The sequence below is a fragment of the Chrysemys picta genome, chromosome 10 (genome assembly GCF_011386835.1).
Source record: "Chrysemys picta bellii isolate R12L10 chromosome 10, ASM1138683v2, whole genome shotgun sequence".
In the NCBI taxonomy this organism is placed as follows: domain Eukaryota; kingdom Metazoa; phylum Chordata; order Testudines; family Emydidae; genus Chrysemys; species Chrysemys picta.
Window position 1 is genome coordinate 85,711,922 of NC_088800.1, and position 23,041 is coordinate 85,734,962.

At 39.9% G+C, this 23,041-nt stretch overlaps 1 protein-coding gene across 21 annotated transcripts in view; it reads right to left on the reverse strand.

Annotated features, from left to right (window-relative positions):
- ARHGAP17 (Rho GTPase activating protein 17) overlaps window positions 1-23,041 on the reverse strand; it is a 73,858-nt gene that overhangs the window by 14,961 nt on the left and 35,856 nt on the right. For all 21 annotated transcript variants that reach the window (XR_010591226.1, XR_010591225.1, XR_010591227.1 and 18 more), the window contains 10 exons: window positions 16,710-16,749; window positions 12,526-12,630; window positions 10,717-10,793; window positions 8,712-8,823; window positions 8,416-8,492; window positions 7,240-7,351; window positions 5,003-5,071; window positions 4,767-4,848; window positions 2,127-2,254; window positions 588-699 (listed from right to left, as the gene is read on the reverse strand). Coding sequence is in view for 9 of the 21 variants with exons in the window: in XM_005288922.5 (XP_005288979.2) it covers window positions 588-699; window positions 2,127-2,254; window positions 4,767-4,848; window positions 5,003-5,071; window positions 7,240-7,351; window positions 8,416-8,492; window positions 8,712-8,823; window positions 10,717-10,793; window positions 12,526-12,630; window positions 16,710-16,749 (914 nt within the window). In the remaining 12 variants the exon portion in view is untranslated. The remainder of the gene's footprint in view (window positions 1-587; window positions 700-2,126; window positions 2,255-4,766; window positions 4,849-5,002; window positions 5,072-7,239; window positions 7,352-8,415; window positions 8,493-8,711; window positions 8,824-10,716; window positions 10,794-12,525; window positions 12,631-16,709; window positions 16,750-23,041) is intronic.

A 23,041-nucleotide genomic window follows, 5' to 3' on the forward strand; every position in this document is an offset into this window, starting at 1 on the left:
TAGAGGGACATTCTTAGCCAGTAGCTCATACAGACTCGTTTTAGATTTTGTTTGAAACGATCTTGGCTTCAATCCTTGCACGTCTGAAGCCCCACTGAAGTCAGCGCAGGATCAGGCCTCAGACTGAACACTTCAGACTTTTCCCTCAATAGATTTGTACAGCACGTCACAGACTGGGGCCTACCACTGGACACTACAGGGATCATTTACCAATCTAGCTGACAAGAGTACACTATAAAGCTTCAAGATGGTGCTACCAGGTAAGAACTACAGTTACAACTGTACATGCCCTAGTCTCTCTCGATCATTTTAATAGACCTGTCATGAGAAAGATGACACTCGTATGAACATCGCCACCTGAATTTTGAACACTGTTCTGGCCTTACAAAAATCCACATGCATAACTTTCACGGCACGTGCACCCTACACTTGATCTCTAAGGCTATGCAGTTAGGGTGGAAGGTTCATTTCATTTTCATTTACAGATCATATCTAATATCTTAAAATACTGTAATATGTCTGCCAGGTTAAACATGAAATAAAATTAAGTAGTTTATACAGGCTCTGATTCAGAATACTCAAAATACCTGCAACAGCATGGGGGTCTGAATAAAATTCATCTAGCTGGGAAGTAGAACAGTCCAATGCAGCTTTCAGCTTCTTTAACTTGGAGGCTCCAGCAGCAATTCTGAATAAGCCCTACATTATGAGAATTAAAGTGTCAAATTCACTTGACCGATAGCTGGTCTCATCTTTCAGACTTGCAATACTATGACCCAGACTCCATTTTCACAGCAGTTACAAGTTTTATACTTTTTTTTTTTTTTAAACTGTACCATGACTGAGTCAGCTCTTGTTGCACTGAAAAGAGGAGATTACGTACCTGTAACTGGAGGCTCTTCTAGCTGTGGGGTCCCTATTGGTATTCCAATCACAGGTGTGTCAGCGTGCCATGTGCTGGAAGGTTTCCGTAGCAGCGTCCATTGACGCACATGTGCATCTCCTCATGCTCCCAGCTGAGCGGGTCGACAGCTCTCCAGTGACCCCCTTACCGCTAAGAATGCCAGTCTGCAGCAGAGGGGATGGAGGGCCAGTATTGGAATACCAATAGGGATCTCACATCTCGAAGAACCTCCAGTTACAGATAAGTAACCTCTTCAAGAACATCCTGGCAGGACATCAGTCAAACAGCAACATGGCAATCCATTCACGCCTTCACCTCCTACTGGCCTATCACCCAGGCAGTGGCTGTGGGCCGCGCTGTATTAGACTGCATTTTCTTCTGCATCCTTGCACCCACCTCTGCTTTGCACTGATGTGAGTAGCCAGCAGTAATCACACGATTGGAATACATATAGGGACCACCACTTGAAGAGGTTACTTATCTGTAACTGGAGGTTCTTCGAGGTCAATCCAAAGGCAAAGCACTCTCCTGCCAGCGGATCTCAAAAATGGATCTCTGGGTGCATCTGGACGTGCTAGATGCTCTGACGTACAACCACCGGATACAATTATAGCACATTTTGAGATCCGCTGGCAGGAGAGTGCTTTGCCTTTGGATTGGTCTGCAATTGCTACAACTAGCAATTGCAGACTTTTGGGCGATGCCCGAAAGACACGGGACCTCTGGAGGTAGGCAGCTACGGCACTGTGGACAACAAGGGAGTGAAGGGTTCTGTCTGCCTTGGCAGCATACACGGCCTATTATAAACTTGGCTGGGAGCACAAGGAGATGCACGGTGCATGTGCGGGTCAACGGACACTGCTACGAAACCTTCCGGCTCCAGCGCATGCGCACCCACGACAGAAATACAAATAGGGACCATCACTCGAAGAAGAACTAAGGGATAACCATGCTCTTTCCGGTCTCTCTGCTTTTCTACATTTAGGTTAAGTTGCATCTGAATCTTGGATGGAACTGAAAAACGTAGTCTTGGAAAGCCTATATCATACCAGTGGGCAACATGCCATATGCAATTATACACCTTAGCACGCACACTGATCGCTATAGCTGCTATTTCCCGCACCCAATAGTTTTACTGGGCTCTACTGTGTCCATTTTTTTCCTTTGAGTTGAGCCTTTTACAGGAGTAAAAGACCACTGCGCATTAAGTAGAAGTTCCTACCTCCTCTTTCATTCCTGTTTCCAAGAGCATCATGACACAGGCTTCAATTGGGAGTGCAATTTCACGACCACTGCGTTTGAGATGCTCTTCCAATGGCGTTCCAAAGGCTGGCTTTTCTGTCCATTTGTCTAGTTAAAGAGTAGAAAAACACTGAGCAAGATATCCAATAAAACTGAATTATGCCCCAGAGAAGTTTAGAGAAGAGTCTCCAGTATGGTAATAGGAATTTTAAAAAAATACTGCAAGTTTGAGCCTTGATTTGTAAAGCCCCTTAAATTTACGAGTGAAGAGAAAAATGATGAGCTTGCAGGTGTTACCAAGACGGTAAATAAAAGACAGTAAATAATGACCCATCTCTCGGATAGTGTATCACATATTTATTCCTTTGTATACGTGGAAGACATTATGTCCCCACCACGCTTTAGTTGGAACATTCATGTGGTTTTAAATTTATTAAGAAGTTCATTCTGATTCTCTGAGACCCCAACGTGTAGATTTGCAATCCTCTTGTAGATAAAGAATTTTGCTCAGAATAAGTTCAAATTGCTTGGTCCAAGCTGTTTGTAGTGTGGTTTTACCCGCAGCTGACATTGTGTGTTAACAGCTAAGCCAAACACAAAGCTTAACACACTGTGTTAAAAAGTCACTTATTTAGAAACGTATAATTAGTAGCCCCATGTCTCCATTAGAATCACCATATGAAAGGGGGGGGGGGTGTCACTGTTCTAATATCAATCCTCTCCTCCCTTTTCCAAAAAAAGGCATTCAAGCTCACTTTAAAATTTTCCTCACGGCTGCAAGACTTGGTTTCAAGTTTGACACAAAATGTTTTCCCCATAAGAGACCAACTTGCCTTGCACCCTATAACACATTATTTCTCTTTTTAGCCACACTTCTCTGCTGTTGTCATTGAAAAAATGCATATAAAGCATTGACAGCCTGTCAGTCTGTATCATGCACTATTTCTTTCAGAAAGAAAAACCGAAAGAGCAGAGTATACCAGGTCTGATAGATTCTAGTGCAGATGCACTGTGGCTTCTTCTAAGGTTTCCATACCGCGTATATGCAATACAAAAAGCTGTACCGCCACTACCTGGCGTTTATTTAGCCTTTCATATCCACTGATTGCAAAGTGCTTTACAAAAGGCAAGCGAGCCATAATGATCCCAATTTTTACAAACAGTGGCAAGACTGAGGTGCAGAGAGCTTAAGAGTCACAATAACTTAGAGCAGAGGTGGGAAAAGAACCCAAGGCTGCATCCACTGACCATTCTGCCTCCCCACATGCTTTTGAAGCGATACAGACTGCTATAGAATACTTCGCACTTAGGCAGTACTTCGTCTTTCAAGTGTTGAACAAATTGGTTAATGAATATGCAAGGAAGCAAGCCAGTGCAGTCAGACCTAGTTCCCTTAAATACAGAATAGACCTCAATTGTCCACAGCATTCCATCATGGCACTACAGAAAGATACTTATTAGGTTGCACTAGCCTGTTAAATAGCGTCTTCCATTAGGAATATCAAATGCAGATATTGTGTGTCTCACTTCCAGCAAAATCAGATCTCAAAATTTCCTTGCTTTAGAGAATTTAAGAATTTCCTCTTGGTCCATAGCTTGATATGCTCTGCCAAAGTCTCAGCACATTTGATATCGATCACAATATAGGGGTGTCTCAGACTTTGCTGAAGCTAAACCCTTTGGCATTAGGGACTTCAATGACAATAGTGGGCACCATGCTGGTAAGGGTGATATTTAGGACAATGTAAAGGTAATCCTAAACTCAAGTTGACTAATGCATAGCCTGATAGAACAGATGTAGCTGCCTCATTTAGATGTACCCTGAATAGTTGATGTAGGCTAGCTCTGTAGTCTTGGACACTTAGAATTAGCCACAGAATTTGGGGCCAGGATGTAGTTGCAATATAATATGCACAGAGAAAGGGGGGGTTCAGGAAAAAAACCATCCCCCACAAAGTTTAGACTCAGACTTATGGCCAGAAGGGACCATCATGATCATCTAGTCTAACCTCTCGCACATTGCAGGCCAGAAAACCTCATCCACCCCCTCCTGTAGTAGGCCCGCAACCTCCGGATGAGTTACTGAGTCCTCAAAACTTGATTTAAAGACAGTTACAGAGAATTCACTATTTACTTTAGCTCAAACCAGCAAGTGCCCCTGCCCCATGCTGCAAAGGCAGGGAAAAACACTTAGGGAGGGGTTTGAATCCCACTATACTAGTAGAGAAATTAGTATCCTAGCTTCTCTCTCTTGAAGGAGAGTTCTCTTTGGCATACAGGTGCCAGGAAGGGGTTAATGAAAAGTCACACTATGTCCAGGTAAGAGAGGGAACACCCCAGTGCAAGCTAAAAACATAAAAAAAAAGTCTTCCCTTTCTCTCTCAGGTTTCAGACAGACCCTTAATGTTACATTAGTGTGTTAATATAGGACTGGAGCAGCTCCAGAGAGCACAGCAGCAAAAGACGGAAGTATGTTGGGGAATGTAACGTTGTTAAAAAAGATTATAATGTCCTTATTAAAAAGGGTCTGCATGCAAAAGAATCAAGATAAAGAAGGAGAATATAGTGCAGAGGTGGCACAGGCAAGGAGAAGCATCAGCCAGAGCACAAGTTACTTTACCTTGATGGGCTTGAATTTCAGGGAGGGCCTTTTCTAAGACTGCTAATGCTTTTCTATGGTAATCTGCTTGTGCGTCTAATAACTGAGAACAGAACCCACATTTAAAAAAAAATATTGTTAGCTTCTGATGAACACATACAAACACTAGAAGGTTTAACACATGAAATGAAATGTGAAGGTTTTTTTGCATATAACAAACACCATAACTGAATATAAGCAAACAAGAGGACACTCACCATGACAAAGTATCTGGCATATTCCCCTTCTTTGGACACAAAGTTATACATATCTGCAGCAAGTTGATCCTTGGAGGAAAGAAAAGCATACCTTGTAATTTTATAAGCCATTTTACATTGCGAGACTCAAATTTACAAGTGTAATGTGTTTGGCAGCCCCCATTAAATTCATATATTAAGAATACAAATATTTCTTCCACTCAACTCAGCACTGAAAAGGCCTCTACTGAAGTATTGTCCCCAGTCCTGGGCATCACGCTTTAGCAAAGATGTGGACAAAGTCTAGCAGAGAGCAGCAAAAATGATTAAAGATCTAAAAATATGACCTACAAGGAAAGATTAAAAAATTGGATTTGTTTAGTCTGGAGAAGAGAAGACTGGGGGGCAGGAGAAGGGGGCAAATAAATCTTCAAGTACATAAAAGGTTGTTATAAAGAGGATGGTGATAAACTGTTCTCTTTAACCACTGAGGACATGACAAGTAGTAAGGGGCTTAAATTGCAGCAAGGGAGATTTAGGTTAGTCATTAGGAAAAACTTCCTAAATCTAAGGGTAGTTAAGCACTGGAACAAATTACCTAGGGAAGTTGTGGAATCTCTGTCATTGGATGTTTTTAAGAGCAGGTTAGACAAATATCTGTCAGGGATGGTCTAGATGAGTGGTCCCCAACCTTTCCCGTGGGGCAGGCGCTGGACAACTAGCAGCCGAGGACTGTGGCCGCCGGACAAGCAGCTGCCGAAATGCCACCGCAAAGCGGCAACGTCAAGAGAAGTCACCGCCGAAATGCCGCCATGAAGCAGCGTCATCATTTCGACGGTAGCGCTTCTTGATGTTGCCACTTCTCGGTGGCATTTCGGCGGCTGCTTGTCCGGCGGCCAGTAGGCGGGTGCACGTGGATGCCCCGGCGGTCGCCATGGCGCCCACGGGCACCGCATTGGGGACCCCTGGTCTAGATAATACTTAGTCCTGCCTCAGTGCAGGAGTTTGCACTAGATGGCCTATAAAGATCCCTTCCAGTTCTACACTTCTATGATTCATATTACATAATCCCCCCCTGCCCCCCAAGCCCAAAATGCTGAATCTCAAGGAGATCTGGAAGTTAGCTAGCCACCTGCCCACTGATCAGGTGGCAGGCTATCAAGTGGACTAATGGGATAAACAGTACTGGCAGCTGCAGCCCAATGGTTCAGCATCACCAGTGATGTGCTTTACCTGTGGGAGGGCTGACAGAGAAAAGGCTCTTTTAGGAACCCCCTTCCAAAAATCCAGCTACTCAGGGCGAATCAAAGGTCTGTACTATTAAACTGGATTACTATCAAGGTATATCATTTAAGTAACAATACTGACATCATCATCCCTTGAAGCAGGTAAATATAGCTGTTCAAATGGCACCTTGGGTTTTTTCTTCCAAGTATTTTTGGATTTTACTTAACTTTCTGTTTTTATTTACTACAGCAAGTCAAGTTGCCCAGTAAATATAACAATGATTTGTGCTTGGATATTATAGTAATACATGGTAGAAATACCTACAAATTTCATTATAAAACTCATTACTTCCCAAATACTTTCCTGCCCAAACTCCACAGTAGTGAGATTAAAAAGTAATCAAGAAGTGTCACTGAGTAACAAAACCAAAGAAAGGCACAGATGGGAGTAATAAAGCCCAGTGAAGAATCTCCAGCATGGAGTTTGGACAGCTGAGGGACTGTGTATAAGGAAACTGGGAGCATAATCTCCAGGTCATTGTCTTGAAATCCATTCTTCTATTTAGGACCTAGTGGCTCTTTGTTGGTTTATAAGAGGATGAAAACATCTCAGTCCAGGCCTAATGGATAGATGTTCACAATTGTCTCCCTTGTTTATAGCCTCAGAGACCAAGAAATGAATGAACCAGAGAGACAATTCACCTCATTGAGAAAACAGTGCAAGGTTTGGGGAAAATTTTTACTTGTGGGATGGACAACACAGTGTCTGACCTTCTGGAGAGCAGTAAGATATCCCAGGAATCAGAAATAAACAGCTAAATGAGAAATGTCAATCAATTGTGCCAGTCTCTGCATTGCTTATTAGCCCCGATAACCTTTAACTGCATATTGTTTTATAACACTTAACCCATTGAAGTTTGTGAAGATGGCAGCAAGTACAACTGGTGCCACAATGAGGTATACAAAGTCATCCATGGACATGCCCTTAGTGGCAGATCTATCCAAGGAGAGGATTCATAGAGATCGCCTTACCTTGCATTGTTCTACTTTATTTCCAGCCTCATCCATCTCTTCCTTAAGGGAATCTATTTTTGATGGATGCATTTGAAAATTAGTTCCTGAAGTCTTGCAGGCTTGGCTATATCTGTATAAGAGAAACTACAGTTATTCAGTGGAGATTATAGTTAGCGCTTAATATACTACTTACAAAGTCAATGTCTTTAAGGTCCCCTCTGCTTAACTGCTTGCCTCTGGTGAGCAGACATCTATTCACTACTCCAGAAGGTAGTCTCAAAACCAGGTCCCAGTACAATTTAACCCCCCGCTTCTGGGCCATTGGTGTGAAACATGCCTACTGTCTTAGAGGAGACACAGGGTGGCCAAGTGAATCTAATGTGCCACTATATCCTAGCATGAATCCTGCAGCCACTCCTCTCCAACATGGATGTGGAGTCTGCAGAGACTACCAGTCCTAGCAAGCACCACAGGCAGCTCAAATAAAAATGAGCATGACTTAATATCAGCAGGCCACACTTCCTTAATAAAGAGGGCATTTATCCATAATGACAGGTTCAGTAAGCCAGGATGTAGAGAGGTCTGAAACGGAAGTTTGGGCAGTGGCCCATGAGAGGGTTCCATTGACAATGCTATAAAAGCACTCCAATATGGTGACAGAATTAAAATCCTATGGCAACACAATGACGATGCCTCGCCCTCAACCTGGTGTTCACAAGCAGACGGTGGGAAGTACACGACACTGAAAGGATTTTAAAAAACTCTAGTAGCATCCTGAACAAATAAATCTAACAGTGTAAACACCACTGCCCACAGGAACGCTTCCCAACACTGAGCAGAACACGGTTTGGACAGATGCTGAACTTGGTTTCATTAAATTATTGAGCTAAGGGGAGTAGACTAAAGATGCACGCTTGTATTCACTTACATGTGAACAGTTTTCCCTACCTATATTGGTGGCTGACAATATGAGAGATCTAAATTTGAGCCATATTCGAATCAGAAAGCCAGGTGTTCTTTTTTGTACCATTTAAGGTCTTAAACTTAATTGATGTTTTCCCCCTGTAAGTGTTAACATTGCACATTACAGCACTTCAGAAGCAAATACCAAAGCGAGGTTAGGCATGGAGGAGATATTACTAAGAAATCAGCATGTACTATGCAAACTGTATGGTATTTGAAATCACTTCTTACCTAGCTCTTGCAGAATCCCAGTCCAAAACCAACTTTGCAAGCTGTTTCCTCTGCTTCTGAATATTGGGGATTTCTGCCTGAAACCACAGACACCTAATGTTTATATTTACTTTAGAATTGTGTCATGTAGCTAAGTGTAACTGAAGTCTGTAAAACTTAAAAAACACCATAATCCTGCATTAAATAAAATATTCACTTGTTTTTTAAACAGAAGTGAAGTTTGCAGCATGTACAGTTATGATTTTGCTCAGAAAATATAATGCCGTAAGTGTTTCTTGGAGCATGAAGTGACTTACCTCTGTTAGTAGGTTTAGTGGGTCTAAAATTTCTTTTTCAATCTGTACCTCATGGTGAGAGAGCTCTACTGCCAGTTTATTCTCTGCATCGCCACAAGTGTCAAGCATCTTCCTTTAAAAAAAAAAAAAAAAAGGACAGGAAAGCATTGTGTAGTTTATTCAAGTTATTACACAACTACAGCTAAAAAAAATAAAGATGCAGAATGAAGACCTATAGGACAAATCCTTTGTCCCCTTTCTGGATACTTTGTGCTTCTGAAAATGCTAGAGATTCCTTTGGTGACATAAAACTGGGGTAGCTGGCTCTATGCTACCTGCTTCTCGCCCTGACAGGGGGCACATTAGGGTGAGCCCAGGCAGGCAGCGAGAATGGCTAGAACACCTTGTTCATCCAAACAATCCCTAGGGAATCTATTACTATTGTAACTTTAAAGAGCCTTTAGGATGCTTTGTTATTCTAGGGGACAAAGTAGTGCCAAGACTGGGGAAGCAGAATTCTCCTTCCTACCCCTTTCAGACCCTTCACTAAATAGAGTTTGGTTGGACCTGAGGACCTGGTTCTGTATGTAGGAGGTTTTTGATTTCCTTCTTTCCAATGTACAACATCCCTTTAATATCAAAAAGTCTTAATACTGTAACATTAAGCAATAAAATATTTTTGAGAGGTTCAAAACCCAGACCATGGTTTGGCCTTTGAAGTAATCCTGGTTCATCTTTAAGAACAATATTGTGACCTTTTGTCTAAGTTCTAGTGACAACCCTAAAAATAAATACAAAGGCTTTTAGGAAATCTACAATCAATGATTCGCTGGCAAACTGGAAGGGCATATCTAATGGGATCCCACAGGGGTCAGTCTTGACTAGTACCAGGCCCAATATTTTCCTTAATGCTTATAAAATCTACAGATGACACCAAGCTTAAAAGGATTGCAAGCACTTTGGAGGACAGGATTAGAATTCAAAATGACCTTGACAAATTGGAGAATTGGTCTGAATTCAACAAGATGAAATGCGGTAAGAACAAGTGGAAAGTTCTTTGCTTAGGAAGGAAAATAATCAAACGCACAACTACAAAATGGAGAATAATTGGCTGGATGGTCATACAGCTGAAAAGGATCTGGGGGTTATAGATTCATATTCAATTTGTGATCCTCATGTGAGGACAGCTGCAAAAAAAAGCTATTATTCTGGGGTATATTAACAGGAGTGTCGTAAGACATGGGAGGTAAATGTCTCACTCTACTCTGCACTGGTGAGGCCTCAGTTGGAGTATTGTATCCACTTCTGGGCACCACACTTTAGGAAAGGTGGACAAACTGGAGAGAGTTCAGAGGAGAGCAATAAAAATGCTAAAAAGTTTATAACACCCGACCTCCGAGGAAAGGTTAAAAACTGGGCATGCTTAGTCGTGAGAAAAGACAACTGGGATAAGAGACTTCAAATATGTTAAGGGCTGTTATAAAAAGGATGGTGATCAATTGTTCTCTATGTCCACTGAAGGTAGGACATGTAGTAATGGGCTTAATCTGCAGCAATGGAGACTTAGGTTAGATATTAGGAAAAACCTTTCTAACCCAGAAAGATGGTTAAGCTCTTGAACAGGCTTCAAAGGAGCATGGGGAATCTCCATCGGAGGTTTTTAAAACCAAGTTTAACAAAACACCTGTCGGGGATGGTCTAGGTTTATTTGGCCCTGCCACAGCACAGGGGGTAGGCTACATGAACTCCTGAGATCCCTTCCAGCCCTGCATTTCTATGATTCTATGGAAAAAACCTGCAAATGTGCATTTGTCTAGGGTAATAAAACGTCAACTTTAGGGCTAAATACTATCAGCACTGTCCTGCAGATTGCCTAAATTAATGCAGCATTTATAAACTGGATTCGCTGCTGTTACTTTTAATTAACTAAAGGTACAAGCATTTTAATAGACTCATTTTACAGAAGTTATTGCATGCAGAACTATACAATGAGGAACCATAGCTCCACAAAACCCCAGACACTTACCCCAACAGAGTGTCATCGCTTAGCTGGACAGATCCTTCTTGCATATTTTGAGCAAAAGCTGTTAGAGGAAGCTTTTTCTGTAGAAGAGGAGAAGAGACTTAGTATTTAATTTCTCTCCCTTAAGATACACTGGAAAAAGACTGCAAAGAGTATCTGTTTTAAAATTTGCTCTTCCCTTTCCTACAATCTCTACTGAAGTATTTAGCGTTCCAGATCTTAATGGCCTTTGAAATGAATTTAAAATTATTCCAGACTACTATGATATTTGCTACTCTTATGTAGGACAGGATAGTTGAGAAATTAACTCTCAAGCTAAATGGCCAATTTCAAAGCTTCTCAGGAGAAAGTTGAATACGCCACAGTTAGAGATGCTAATGACCATGCATCATAATTTAGGAAGCATTTAGTGTAGACATCTCATTAGTGTGAACTGTTTAGTCAGAATAAGTTTGACTTTCAGAAGACCCTGATCAACAGAGGTTGTTTTTCAAACCCACAGTTAAAGTTTTTGAACATGGAACACTCGGCATAGTGAATCATAGAATATCAGGGTTGGAAGGGACCTCAGGAGGTCATCTAGTCCCTTCAAGGATTGAACTCACAACCCTGGGTTTAGCAGGCCAATGCTCAAACCACTGAGTAGTGTCTCACTTTTAGATTTTCTATTGAAACTACACCTTCTCTATTGTAACTACGATTACCTCAAAGAAAACTGCCCAATAGGGATTCTGTTGTCTGTATACTAGGGCTGTCAAACGATTTAAAAAAAATTAATCATGATTAATTGCATGATTAATCGCACTGTTAAACAATAGAATACCATTTATTTAAATATTTTTGGGTGTTTTCTACATTTTCAAATATATTGATTTCAATGACAACACAATACAAAGGGTACAGTGCTCACTTTATATTTATTTTTGATTACAAGGATTTGCACTGTAAAAAAATCAGAAGAAATAATATTTTTCAATTCACCTAATACAAGTACTGTAATGCAATCTTTTTATCATTAAAGTTGAATTTACAAATGTAGAATTATATACAAAGAAAACTGCATTCAAAAATAAAACAATGTAAAATTTTAGAGCCCGCAAGTCCATTTAGTCCTACTTCTTGTTCAGTCAATCACTCAGACAAGCAAGTTTGTTTTCATTTGCAGAAGATAATGCCACCCGCTTTTTGTTTACATCACTGGACATTTTTGAGTTAATCGTGTGAGTTAACTGCGATTAATCGACAGCCCTACTGTATACAGATCACAACTTTTGCCTGAGGTCTAGACCAAGGTTTTAAAATCTGGTGGGAGGGCATTCTTTGTGTCTGTATGTGTAAGAGCCTCTCCTGAGACTTTCCTTCAGATGATGTTTATAGTCATCTATTTATGTTTAAGTATTTAGTCTATTTTGTGGGGAAAGGTTTTTGACTGATTTTAGTCAAAAGGATTCTGTATGTACTTTTAAGAGAGTTTGATTTTCAGAGTTGCTGAGCACCTGAAACTCCTAATGAAGATAGCAGGGGCTCAGCACACCGAAAGAGAGGAATATGGATGCATTTTACAAATGACGTATCCTAAGTCAAATACATTCCCAGACACAGGGAACAGAGCAAGTGCTCTGACCACATTAGAGCACCCTGCACACAGTGGGGCTTTACCAAAGCATTCCAATCAGTAGGAAATGTCAACATGTGGGATGAATCAGGAGAGTTTTGTTCTGGTAGCTGACTTAGGACATGTCAGCTGATCAGTACAAAGAAGGCCTTTACAAGCCAGAATCCGAGTACTATCTGAAGTGCTCTAGTACTTACATGTCTTTTATCAGCATCAGTGCCATACTGGCCTTGAAAACATGCTATTAGCCGCTTCTGTGAAATATGGCAAACAGATCTCACTGTGTCCAGACGTCTCTCAATCTAGCCATGGAAAAGAAAAAAAACCACACAACCCGGAAGTTATTTTCCTGGCCTCAGCTCATCATCTTCCTCCTGTGCCACATTCAGTTCATGTTTGTATGTTTCTCAAGTTCTACAGCTTACAAAAAATTCAGTTTAACAGTAAGAGCCTGACAGCAAATTTATTTTGAAGGGGACTTAAATGATTTCCATTAATGGTGGCACAAACTTTCCCTGATTTTGCTGTGACTTGCAGAATCCAAGAGACTCGGGAATGGAAGGGAAAGAAGAGACAATATTCTGCTTCCCCATAGAGCAGCCAGAAGGGGTTCCCACTTTGACACCTAGTATTTGGAGTTTGATATGAAAGGCATGTTCACAAGCATTATTTAGGGATAATATCCCGGTAAGAATTCAATAGTCCTTTCCCTTCCCTACAGCTGTGTGGGGTGGAATGGAGGACAACCACGTGGTTGCCACCTAAGTGTTGCCTTTGGCCAGTGTCCCCCAGCCCTCATCATTGGTCTTTGGCTAGCAGGTTTGCTCTCTGGTTATCAAGCATGAAGGAAAATTCTAAGCTTTATGCAATAGTAGATGGAGGACAAGGTGATGTAGGCATGGATGGGTGGAAGAGATAAGAAGACAGACAAGTATTGAGGGGTTTTTGTGATGAAGAAAAAATGCTGGTATGTTTTTCAAGATCTCCACATACGTTGAGTTTCGTGCATTTGAACCCTTGTCCTCGCTAGTTGAAATATTAAAATGTCTTTGTATATTTTAAGATTATTTTGCTTCAAGAATCACTGAAAGCCAGTAATGGAAATAGTTAAAGGATTCTTCTAAGTAAAGGACATCATCAAGAATAGTCCCCAAAATAGGAGTGTGTTGGGGAAGGACTGCTTAGGGCACTATAAACGCTATGTACCTTGTCAAAGGAATGCAGTTTATCTGCATTTTGATGACTCACCAAGATTAAAAGGAATCCCTTCAGAATGGTTTCTATTTAAAAAAAACATCAAAAAAGCATAACAAGTTTCATCTGCGCAAGTAATTTGAACACATTCAAGTCTTCAGTTAAGCACCTAAAAATGCTGCTAGTGCTGAAAAATTAACATTTTCAGGAGGGCATTACATTTTCATGTCTAAACATAAAATATAGCTTACCCTCTGTCTAGGAAAGATTAAAATTTGTTCTGCTTAGGTATCGCACCCTTAAGCACACAGCAACTGGTTGTAAAATTACAAAGCGTATCAACTGTGGGCTTCCCCACAAATGGCAAATTGAGCTTCACATTTTTCTTAATTACAAAGAACGCAGAATGAACTTGCTGCTATTTCTCTTCTTTTCCATTTTGAGAACTGTCCTACACTCAAAGCCCTGATGAAGCTTTTTCCAGTAATGGATTTCCTTTCACGTTACCCCTCTTTAAGGTAGCTAAAAGCTTTCACGTACTGTTTGCTTGGCATCTATGGCCATTTAAACTCGAAACCAGCTTGCTGGCCTGAAAGACTCACATTTAGCTATGTAGTAATCTTGATAAAAGGAGGCTTTTTACTTTAATAAGCCAAGATGTAAACAGCCATTGTAAAATGCTGCACTGAAATTATGTACACCATTGCTTTCTATTTGTGAACACTGCCATTAAAATCGATTCTTCCCGAAAACAATTCCACTCTTCTGAGACAGAGTACTCCGTGCTCCCCAAGGACACTGGGTGGCCGGGACGGCCGTGTTTCAATAGTTGGTTTTCATAGCATGTAGCAGAAATATGTGCTTGACTGCTTCATTTCTGCTGTGCCTCCTAAGATGAAGCTTATTATACCAGTGCTTGCTTTCTTGATGTTTTAAGATGGTTCCGAGATCTCAATGTTATAAGAAGTCATGGGTATCTACTGAAGATATTACCACATTTTTATTAATGGTCACTAAATCTTCAATATAAATTGATCACCTAAAAATCTTACTGACTGAGTTAATCACATCTTTGCTTAAGAATTCCAGCATGATTAGAAACCATTATCACAAAAAGAGCAGGCAACAAAAGCATGAAGCAGTATTTTGTTCTGCAGAAGAATATAATCCTCAATTCTATGTCACAGTGCTTGCTACAGTAACTACTGTGTCAGCAACTGGACAAGTGGATCTGACTGTCCTAGACATATAAAGGGGGAACAGATATGGTAGTTCTTCCTACCCTCCTCCAGGTCAACGAAGCTACTGAAAGACTCATCTTTGCTGCTGACACTGATTGTAACTTTGTTTAGATATCTAGAGTGTAGATTAGAAAGTAGCATTTTTTCAGTCAAGGTTCAAACACAGATGCTTCCAACCTTGCCTCAAGAAAAGAAGATACACAATTGGTTGGACATCATTGTGCTAACTGTACGGAGTATGCACTACAGACACATATTAACATTTCTAATACTGTTGAAGGGTAGTCCCTGCCTGATTTGGAAAGGCACTAAATTTAATCAAGGCATATTTGAAGATGAATATTGCACTCAGCAAATTAAAACAACTATTTCAAAATGTACCAAAGCCAAAACTTATGAGTTAAACATAAAGTTGAAAGCCTGTTTATAAGATGATCACTACCAAATGCGTAGGCAGTTTAGTCAGACAAGCGTTTTCCCCAAGAACGAGCAAACTCTTCCATCTGGGTCTAACCAGTCTGGTTTCTGAGCCTGGGAAAACTGCTTGCAAAATTTTTTGGCAACAAGTGACAAAGAGTTTGTCTTTATTTCATATTCATATTCTGCCTTCTAACTAAGACAACAGATGAGCCCTGCAAGCTCTCTCATGGCATATTTTAAAGTCCTTAATATAGCTAGATTTTTTTAAGCTTTACTTCAGATATTTTCTCAGAAATCTTGCCAAAAACTGTTGGATATTTCTGATCCAAAGATAAAGTAAACCCTCTAGTCCAGGAGAAAGCTGGACTATGTCAAGTTAGCTTGTTTCAAGATTACCGGAGGTAGTTATAAATACACCTCCAACATCAACATTTAAATTTTTTTAAATATAAATTAATTTTTCACTCTTGTAACTTCAACTGCTGAAGAGAATCTCAAATTTTGAAAAAAGGAGCTTCTTTGCAGAGACCAAGCATGGAAAATTTCAGCCTCAAATGCGAGTCTTTTGGAAATTTAATCATATTAGAAAGACACTGTCAACTTGGAACCTAGTTATGTAACTAAGTTTGAATTGGTTTGGGGCTATTATTGTACCCGAGTTCCCCAGCCAACCTTTGTGGTTTAAGCAATCACATTGTTCGTAAAAAAAAAAGGTTTCTTCCCCTAATTGCTGTGCAAAAGACCTACACATACAGAAGAAACTGATTAAGAGCTAGCGAATGAATGAATAAAGGTGAAAAGAAAACTTCCATTTATCTGTCAATTATACCTGTCATCGGTAGTCACTGTAAAAACAGTATCTAAAAATTCAGGGACAAATGCTATGTTTAAGTAGATAGTACAACTTTAAAAAAAAGATTAGAGACTTGCAAAAAATGTCCATTACAACTCAAAGTATCACAATTGCTATCTGCATGACAGCTAGGACAGCACTTACTGTGTAAACTGCAAGAAATAAACAGAACATGGACTTATTCAGAATAATCTTTGGATCTCTGCATTTATTGCAGTTTCTGAAACCCATATAAATTAACTCCTTCAGGAAGAAACAGAGGAACAAGGGGACAGGAAGAGGCCTTGCCAAACAGTAATGTTCTCCCAAGCTAGAAACAGCCAGAGAAAGTCAACAAGAAAAGCAATTATATTCTTGTAAAGAATGGTTTTTATACAGTGAACGAGTTTACTTAATACAAAGCTACAATTTCTTTGCTTCTAATCTAGGACTTGCTTTTTTAGTGCACTTCAACTTTCAAATCCCCTTTTGTCTCACGTGGCTTGACAGTTTCGCTTCTCCTTAAGCTATATCATAAATTGCCCAGTCTGAGGAAACAGAGCTGCAGCCCCCTAACTTCTGTCCTTGTAATCTTGTGATTTGTTTCCACAAACAGCAGTCTATGAAGTCAGAAGCTTGCTTAGTTCTTGATAATAAAGCATTTAAAGGCAGCACATTAACTGAGTTACAGTACCTGTAATAGATCTTCACTGAGGACTTCAGTTTTCTCAGCTCTGAAAGGAAAAAATACCAGCAGAAATTTAAGCCTTGAATTAGAATAATTTGCACCTAAAAAGATTTTAAGTCAGGGGTAAAAAAACTTGCAGTACATTAACAGGAAAAATATTCAGTGCTAAGAATTGATCTCTTATGAAAAAGTTCTCCCATTCTAAAAAATACCATCCTGCGACAAGCTTATGAACATTGTTATGATACACAGCACACTGTCAATGTGGCCTGTACCATACTACGTGCAAATTGCAGATCACCACTTGTCTAGCACCACAAATTAGCGAGATTAACAAGGAAAGCCGCACATTCCTAAAGTTGCAAGCCGAACCCACTAAGGCACTCTGTCATGCTTGTCATCACTTAGCTCAGACAAATATAACAGCAAGTTTCCAAAAATTATGTTTATGCTCTTCACATTTAGAAGCATCCATAGCTATCATTTCTGTATATTACCTGCCTAAAAACAAGAGTAATTCTAATGCAAGAAACATGTAACAAACTGGAATCCCTCAGTACTTAGCCAGAAGACAAGCAAGAGTGAAACTAAGTTCCAAGGGTAATTTTAACGAGCACTTCTGCTCCAAAAAACGATTACAGAAACATCATGGAGCTCCATGTTTATTGTCTTATTGATTCCTGCTCGGAGCACGCGCCACTCTGTTTTTAATTCCTCCCTAACTTAACACAGAAATTGCCAGATAAACCAGTGGTCCACTCAGTCAAATACCCTGTCTGACCGGCCTTGTCAGGTGTTAGCCAACCCATTAAAAGACTTGTCCACATTAGGGCGTCAACATATGTTAAGCTAACAACTTCCAATTTCTAGTCTTGTCAAAGCCACAGTGGCCATTACCAGATATTCAGATGAAGGTGCAAAAAACACTGCTGGTAGACAATTACAGTATAACCTGCGCATGAGAGAACTCATGTCAGTAGTTGGCTAATGCTCTGAAGCAGGAGGGTCTAATTCTCTTTATAAAACCCCTATGTAACAGAACTGACTCTTCTCTCCATATGGGTCTTGCCCTTTTTTGAAACCTACTAAATCTTAGTCTGAATGATATTTTGTGGCAGTGAGTTGCCACTACTGACTCGTATAAAAACAATTGTCAATTTTAAAATTGGCTGCTTTTCAGTTTTGTTCACGGCTATTGTTGTTGTATTCTGAGAAGAGGTAAATGAAGCGCCCAATTTACTTTCTTTATACTACTTGTTATTTTGTACCATTTCCCCTGTTATTCATCTCCTCCCCGAACAGTCCCTTCTATTCCAGTCTCTCAATGCTTCATTTTTGCTATCCTTCTCTGGGCCCCTTCTTTTGCTGCTGTATTTGAGATAGGGTACTATAAATGAACGGTATTCTAGGTGAAGGCTTATCACAGATTTATATAACAGCACTATGAAGTGTTCAGTATTATTTTCTAAACCAATCCTTACGCATTAACTTTTAACAGCTGCTGCGCATTGAACAGATACTTTCACTGAGCTGTCCACAATGACATCTAGATTTCTTTCCTGAATGGTCATAGTTAATTTAGATCCCAGCATCGTGTACATGTAGTTCAAATCATCTCTTCTAGTGCATGTTACCATATATTTGTCAACAATCTCATTTGCTATAGAATCAGGACTGGAAGGGACCTCAAGAAGTCATCTAGTCCAGTCCCCTGCACTCACGTCAGGACTCATCTAGACCATGCCTGACAGGTGTTTGCCTAACCTGCTCTATAATGCTGCTCTTTTCACCTAGCATTGTTAGGCCCCTCTGAAGTTCCTCCGTCTTCTATAGTTGTACCCAGCCTAGTCTGTCACCTACATTTTACTTCACTGTTAATCCTTTTTAAACACTGGTTTCAATACAGGCCCATGGTGCCCCCCAATATTAAGGTTTTGCAGTACTAAAAATGTATTTGTTCTTCCCCTGGTCTGTCCAAGCTAGTTTGTAATCCAATGCATTGCTTTACCTCTCCCCTATAATTCCTTTAATCTCTTGTGAGGGATTTTGATCACATGGAGAATGTATCAGTTAACATGTGTCAAACTTTGAAAGGTATTTAATTTCAATTTCATGACCAGTTACCTGCCTTGGGCTATCAGTGATCCATAAAGCATTAATTGTAAAATATTTATTATATGATAATGCTCAAAACTACCAGACAGACACCAACACTTAAATACATTATAGTGGCAATGAAATGTGCAAAGGCTACAGCAAAATGATCATTCTGGCAAAGTTAAATATAATGAGATCTAAACATTATTTTCCTTGTAAATAAAGCATGACAGCTCTGCTTGATATAATTATCACTTCCTAGTAGTGAATGATAAACTGGTAATAAAAGCCTAGGATCAGATAATCACAGATGAAAAATCCCAATGGAAACTGTAAGGGAGAAATCTGTAGTGTAAGAAATGTGTTCCTTTAACTGGAGTACTCTTAAAACAGATGTTCTTATAAATGGGTTGACTGTACTTGCATTCCAAGCATGAACACTAAAGAACATAAGAGTGGCCTTACTAGGTCAGACAAATAGTCCATCTAGCCCAGGTCTGACAGTGGCTGGTGCCAGATGCTTCAGAGGGAATGAACAGAACAGAGCAATTACTGAGTGATCCATCCCCTGTCATCTAGTCCCAGCTTCTGGTTGTCAGAGGTTCAGGGACACCCAGAGAATGGGGTTGCATCTCTGACCATTTTGGCTAATAGGCACTGACAGACCTACCCTCCATGAACTTAGGTAATTCTCTTTTGAAACCAGTTATACTTTTGGCCTTCAGAACATCCCTTGGCAATCAGTTCCACAGGCTGACTGCATTGCGTGAAGAAATACTTCCTTATGTTTGTTTTAAGCCTGCTGCCTGTTAATTTCATTGGGTGACCTGTTTGCATTATGTGAAGGAGTAAATACTTCCTTATTTGCTTTCTCCACACCATTCATGATTTTAGACTTCTATCATATCTGCTCTTAGTCATCTCTTTCTTAAGATCAACAGTCCCAGTCTTTGTAATCCTTCTTCATATGGAAGCTGTTCCATACACTTAATCATTTTTGCTGCCCTTCTCTGTACTTTTGCCAATTCTAATATATCTTTATTGAGACGGGGAGACCAGAACTGCATGCAGTATGCAAGGTGTGGGTGTACCATGGATTTATATAGTAGCTTTATAATATTTTCCATCTTATCTATCCCCTTCCTAACGGTTTCTAACATTGTTAGCTTTAATTGCTGCTGCACATTGAGATTTTTTCAGAGTGGAAACAATTTAGACACCCGTCCATTTGTATGTGTAGTTGAGATTTTGTTTTTCAATGTGCATTACTTTGCATTCACCATAATTGAATTTCATCTGCCATTTTGTTGCCCAGTCACCCAGTTTAATAAGACCCTTTGTAACTCTTTGCAGTCAGCTTTGGTCTTAACTTTGAGTAATTTTGTATAATCTGCAAGTTTTCCTACCTCACTCTTCACTCAGTTTTCAAGATCATGTAAGAATATGTTGAACTGCACAGGTCCCAGTACAGACCCTTGGGGGATCCTGCTATTGGCATCGCTCCACTGTGAAAGCTGACAATTTATTCCTACCTTTGGTTTTGTACCTTTTAACCAGTTACTGATCCGTGAGAGGACCGTCCCTCTCATCCCATGACTGCTTATTTTTATTAAGAGCCTTTGGTGTTGGACTTCGTCAAAGGCTTTCTGAAAATCCAAGTATACTACACCTACTGGATCACCCTTCACCACGTTTGATGACTTCCTCAAAGAATTCCAATAGATTAGTGAGGCATGATTTTCCTATACAAAGGCCATGTAGACTCTTCCCCACCATATCACGTTCATCTCTGTGTTGATAATTCTGTTCTTTACTATAGTTTCAACCAATTTGCTTGGTAGTGAAGTTAGGCTTACTGGCTGTAACTGCCAGGATAGCCCCAGAAGCCTTTTTTTTTAAATTGGCAATTCATTAGCTATCCTCCACTTACCTGGAGTACAGAGGCTGATTTAAGAGATAGGTTACATATCACAGTTGTTAAAAATGAAATTGCAGAACTGAGTTCCTTCCTGGTGACTTATGTTTATTTTATCAATTTTCTCCCAAACCACCTTTATTAACACCTCAATCTGGGACAGTTCAGATTTGTCACTAAAAAAGAATGGCTTGAGTGTTGGAATCCTCTGAAGTGAAAACCAGTGCAAAGAATTCTAGCATCTCTGCAATGGCCTTGTCTTTCTTGAGTGCTGCTAAATTGTCCAGTGGCCCCACTGATTCTTTGGCAGGCTTCCTGCTTCTAATGGTACTTTAAAAAATATTTGCTGTTAGTTTGTGTGTCTTTTGCCATTGCTCCTCAAATATTTTTTTTGGTATGTGTAATTACACTTTTACACTTTACTTGCCAGAGTTTATGCTCCTTTCTATTTTCCTCAGTAGGATTTGACTTCCAATTTATAGAAGTGGTCTTTTAGCCTCTAACCACCTTTTTTTTACTCTGCTGTTTCTCATAGCATTTGTGTCTTTTTTTTTTAAATGTGGGGTATAATTTTAACTTGAGCCTCTGCTGTGGTGTTTTTAATAGTTTACATGCAGCTTGCAGGCATTTCACCCTTCTGACCCTTTTAATTTCCATTTAACCAGCTTCCTCATTTTTGTGTAATTCCCCTTGTTGAAGCAATTACATTGTTGAGCTAGCAGACTTAGTAAAAGCATACAGGACCACAGTGTGTCACTGAGGGAACAATGTTATGTAGACTACTGTAGATTTCTTATGGAAATGCATGATTTGAAACTCAGACCTAAAAAAAAGTCAAAAGAATTCTGACATACCAAAGCACAGTGCACTGCTAATTTAAGAGACCTTTCTATTAATTAGATAGACAGAGATAAGAATTAAAAGGGAAAGGTTTACTGTCGCTCGGAAAACTCCTTTCTGAAGTTACATAAGCAAAGCAGAATCTCACATTGCCATAAACAACTTGAAAAAATTAACTTTTTGCTGTCAAAAGTATGAATATCCAGAATAGGCACCTTGCAAGTTACCTTCAGGCCTACACTGTTTTAAGGTCTCTGTGCATCAGGATAAAAGTTTCTCATTGCACTCATAACTTCCTGTGTCTGCTCTGGAGCGAATCTGGCAACTAGTTGAACATACATTTCTCATAAAAACGAGCCAGATAGCTGATCACCCAGAACTTCCACAGGACTGGGTAAGATTCGCAAGTCTCCCTGGATCATCTTCTCTCACTTTAAGCAGTTCTGTCCACTAAGATAAAATATTTAGAAACCAAAACAATTGATCAGAGGCTCCGATAAGAGTGTTCTCTCATTATAATCAGTATGCTTTTTACAAGGCTGCCGACGGGACCTTTAGTCCATGCAGTGATTCAAAGCAATTGGCTAAAAATAATCTTCATATACACATCTCATCCAAGTCCCTCTGTGCACAGCACAAGTCTGTTAAAAGACAAAACATGAACAATTTAAGGCTTTGAACCTACATCCCCTGAAGTCAGTTAGAACTTTGACATTTATTTTACTGGGAGCAGCAGTGAGCCCTTAAGCCAAGACTGACTTAAAAGAAAGCCAATCACTGGATTTCAGAGATACAGAATGATGCCTCTTGCATGAGCAAATCAGATTCAGCCATCAAGAGACTGAATTTACATGGAACAGACTGAGTCGCTGACAGGGGTAGTCTGGGCTTTGTAATATTGATGCGTAGTAGAATACTGGAAAATAAAACAGGAGAGTTATTAACTGGAACCAAAGGGGATATACTAAATACAGCAGCTGTTCATCACTGTAGGCAAACCATGAAGCAACTGTACAATCTTTATTATAAGGCTAAGTCTTCCAGCTACTTCCTATTACTGAACAGTCACAAGGAAGTGGAACAGAGGGCTGAGCTGTCATCGATAACCATGCTTCCTCGGCATTTTATGGATTGTCTGGTCCAGTCCAGATTTTACATCCAAAACCCAGCATCATGGGATGTACGTTACTTTTTTTTTTTTTGCCATCTGCTTCAGGAATTAGTGAAGATTTAATTTAAAATATTCATGTTCGGTTCTTTAACAGCAGTGAATCATGTAAGAGGGAACAAACATCTAATACAGCCATAGATTTACATCAGCTTGTTAGAGATTTTATAGAAATGTATTTAGAGGTAGATGTACACATTTTCCTAGATGAGCAGGTTTGCAACAGGAATGCGGTTACACTCTTTCAGCAATGAATACCACTAACAAGCAACTATGTTGCTGGATACACTGGATGAGAGAAGACACCCTTTCACCCAA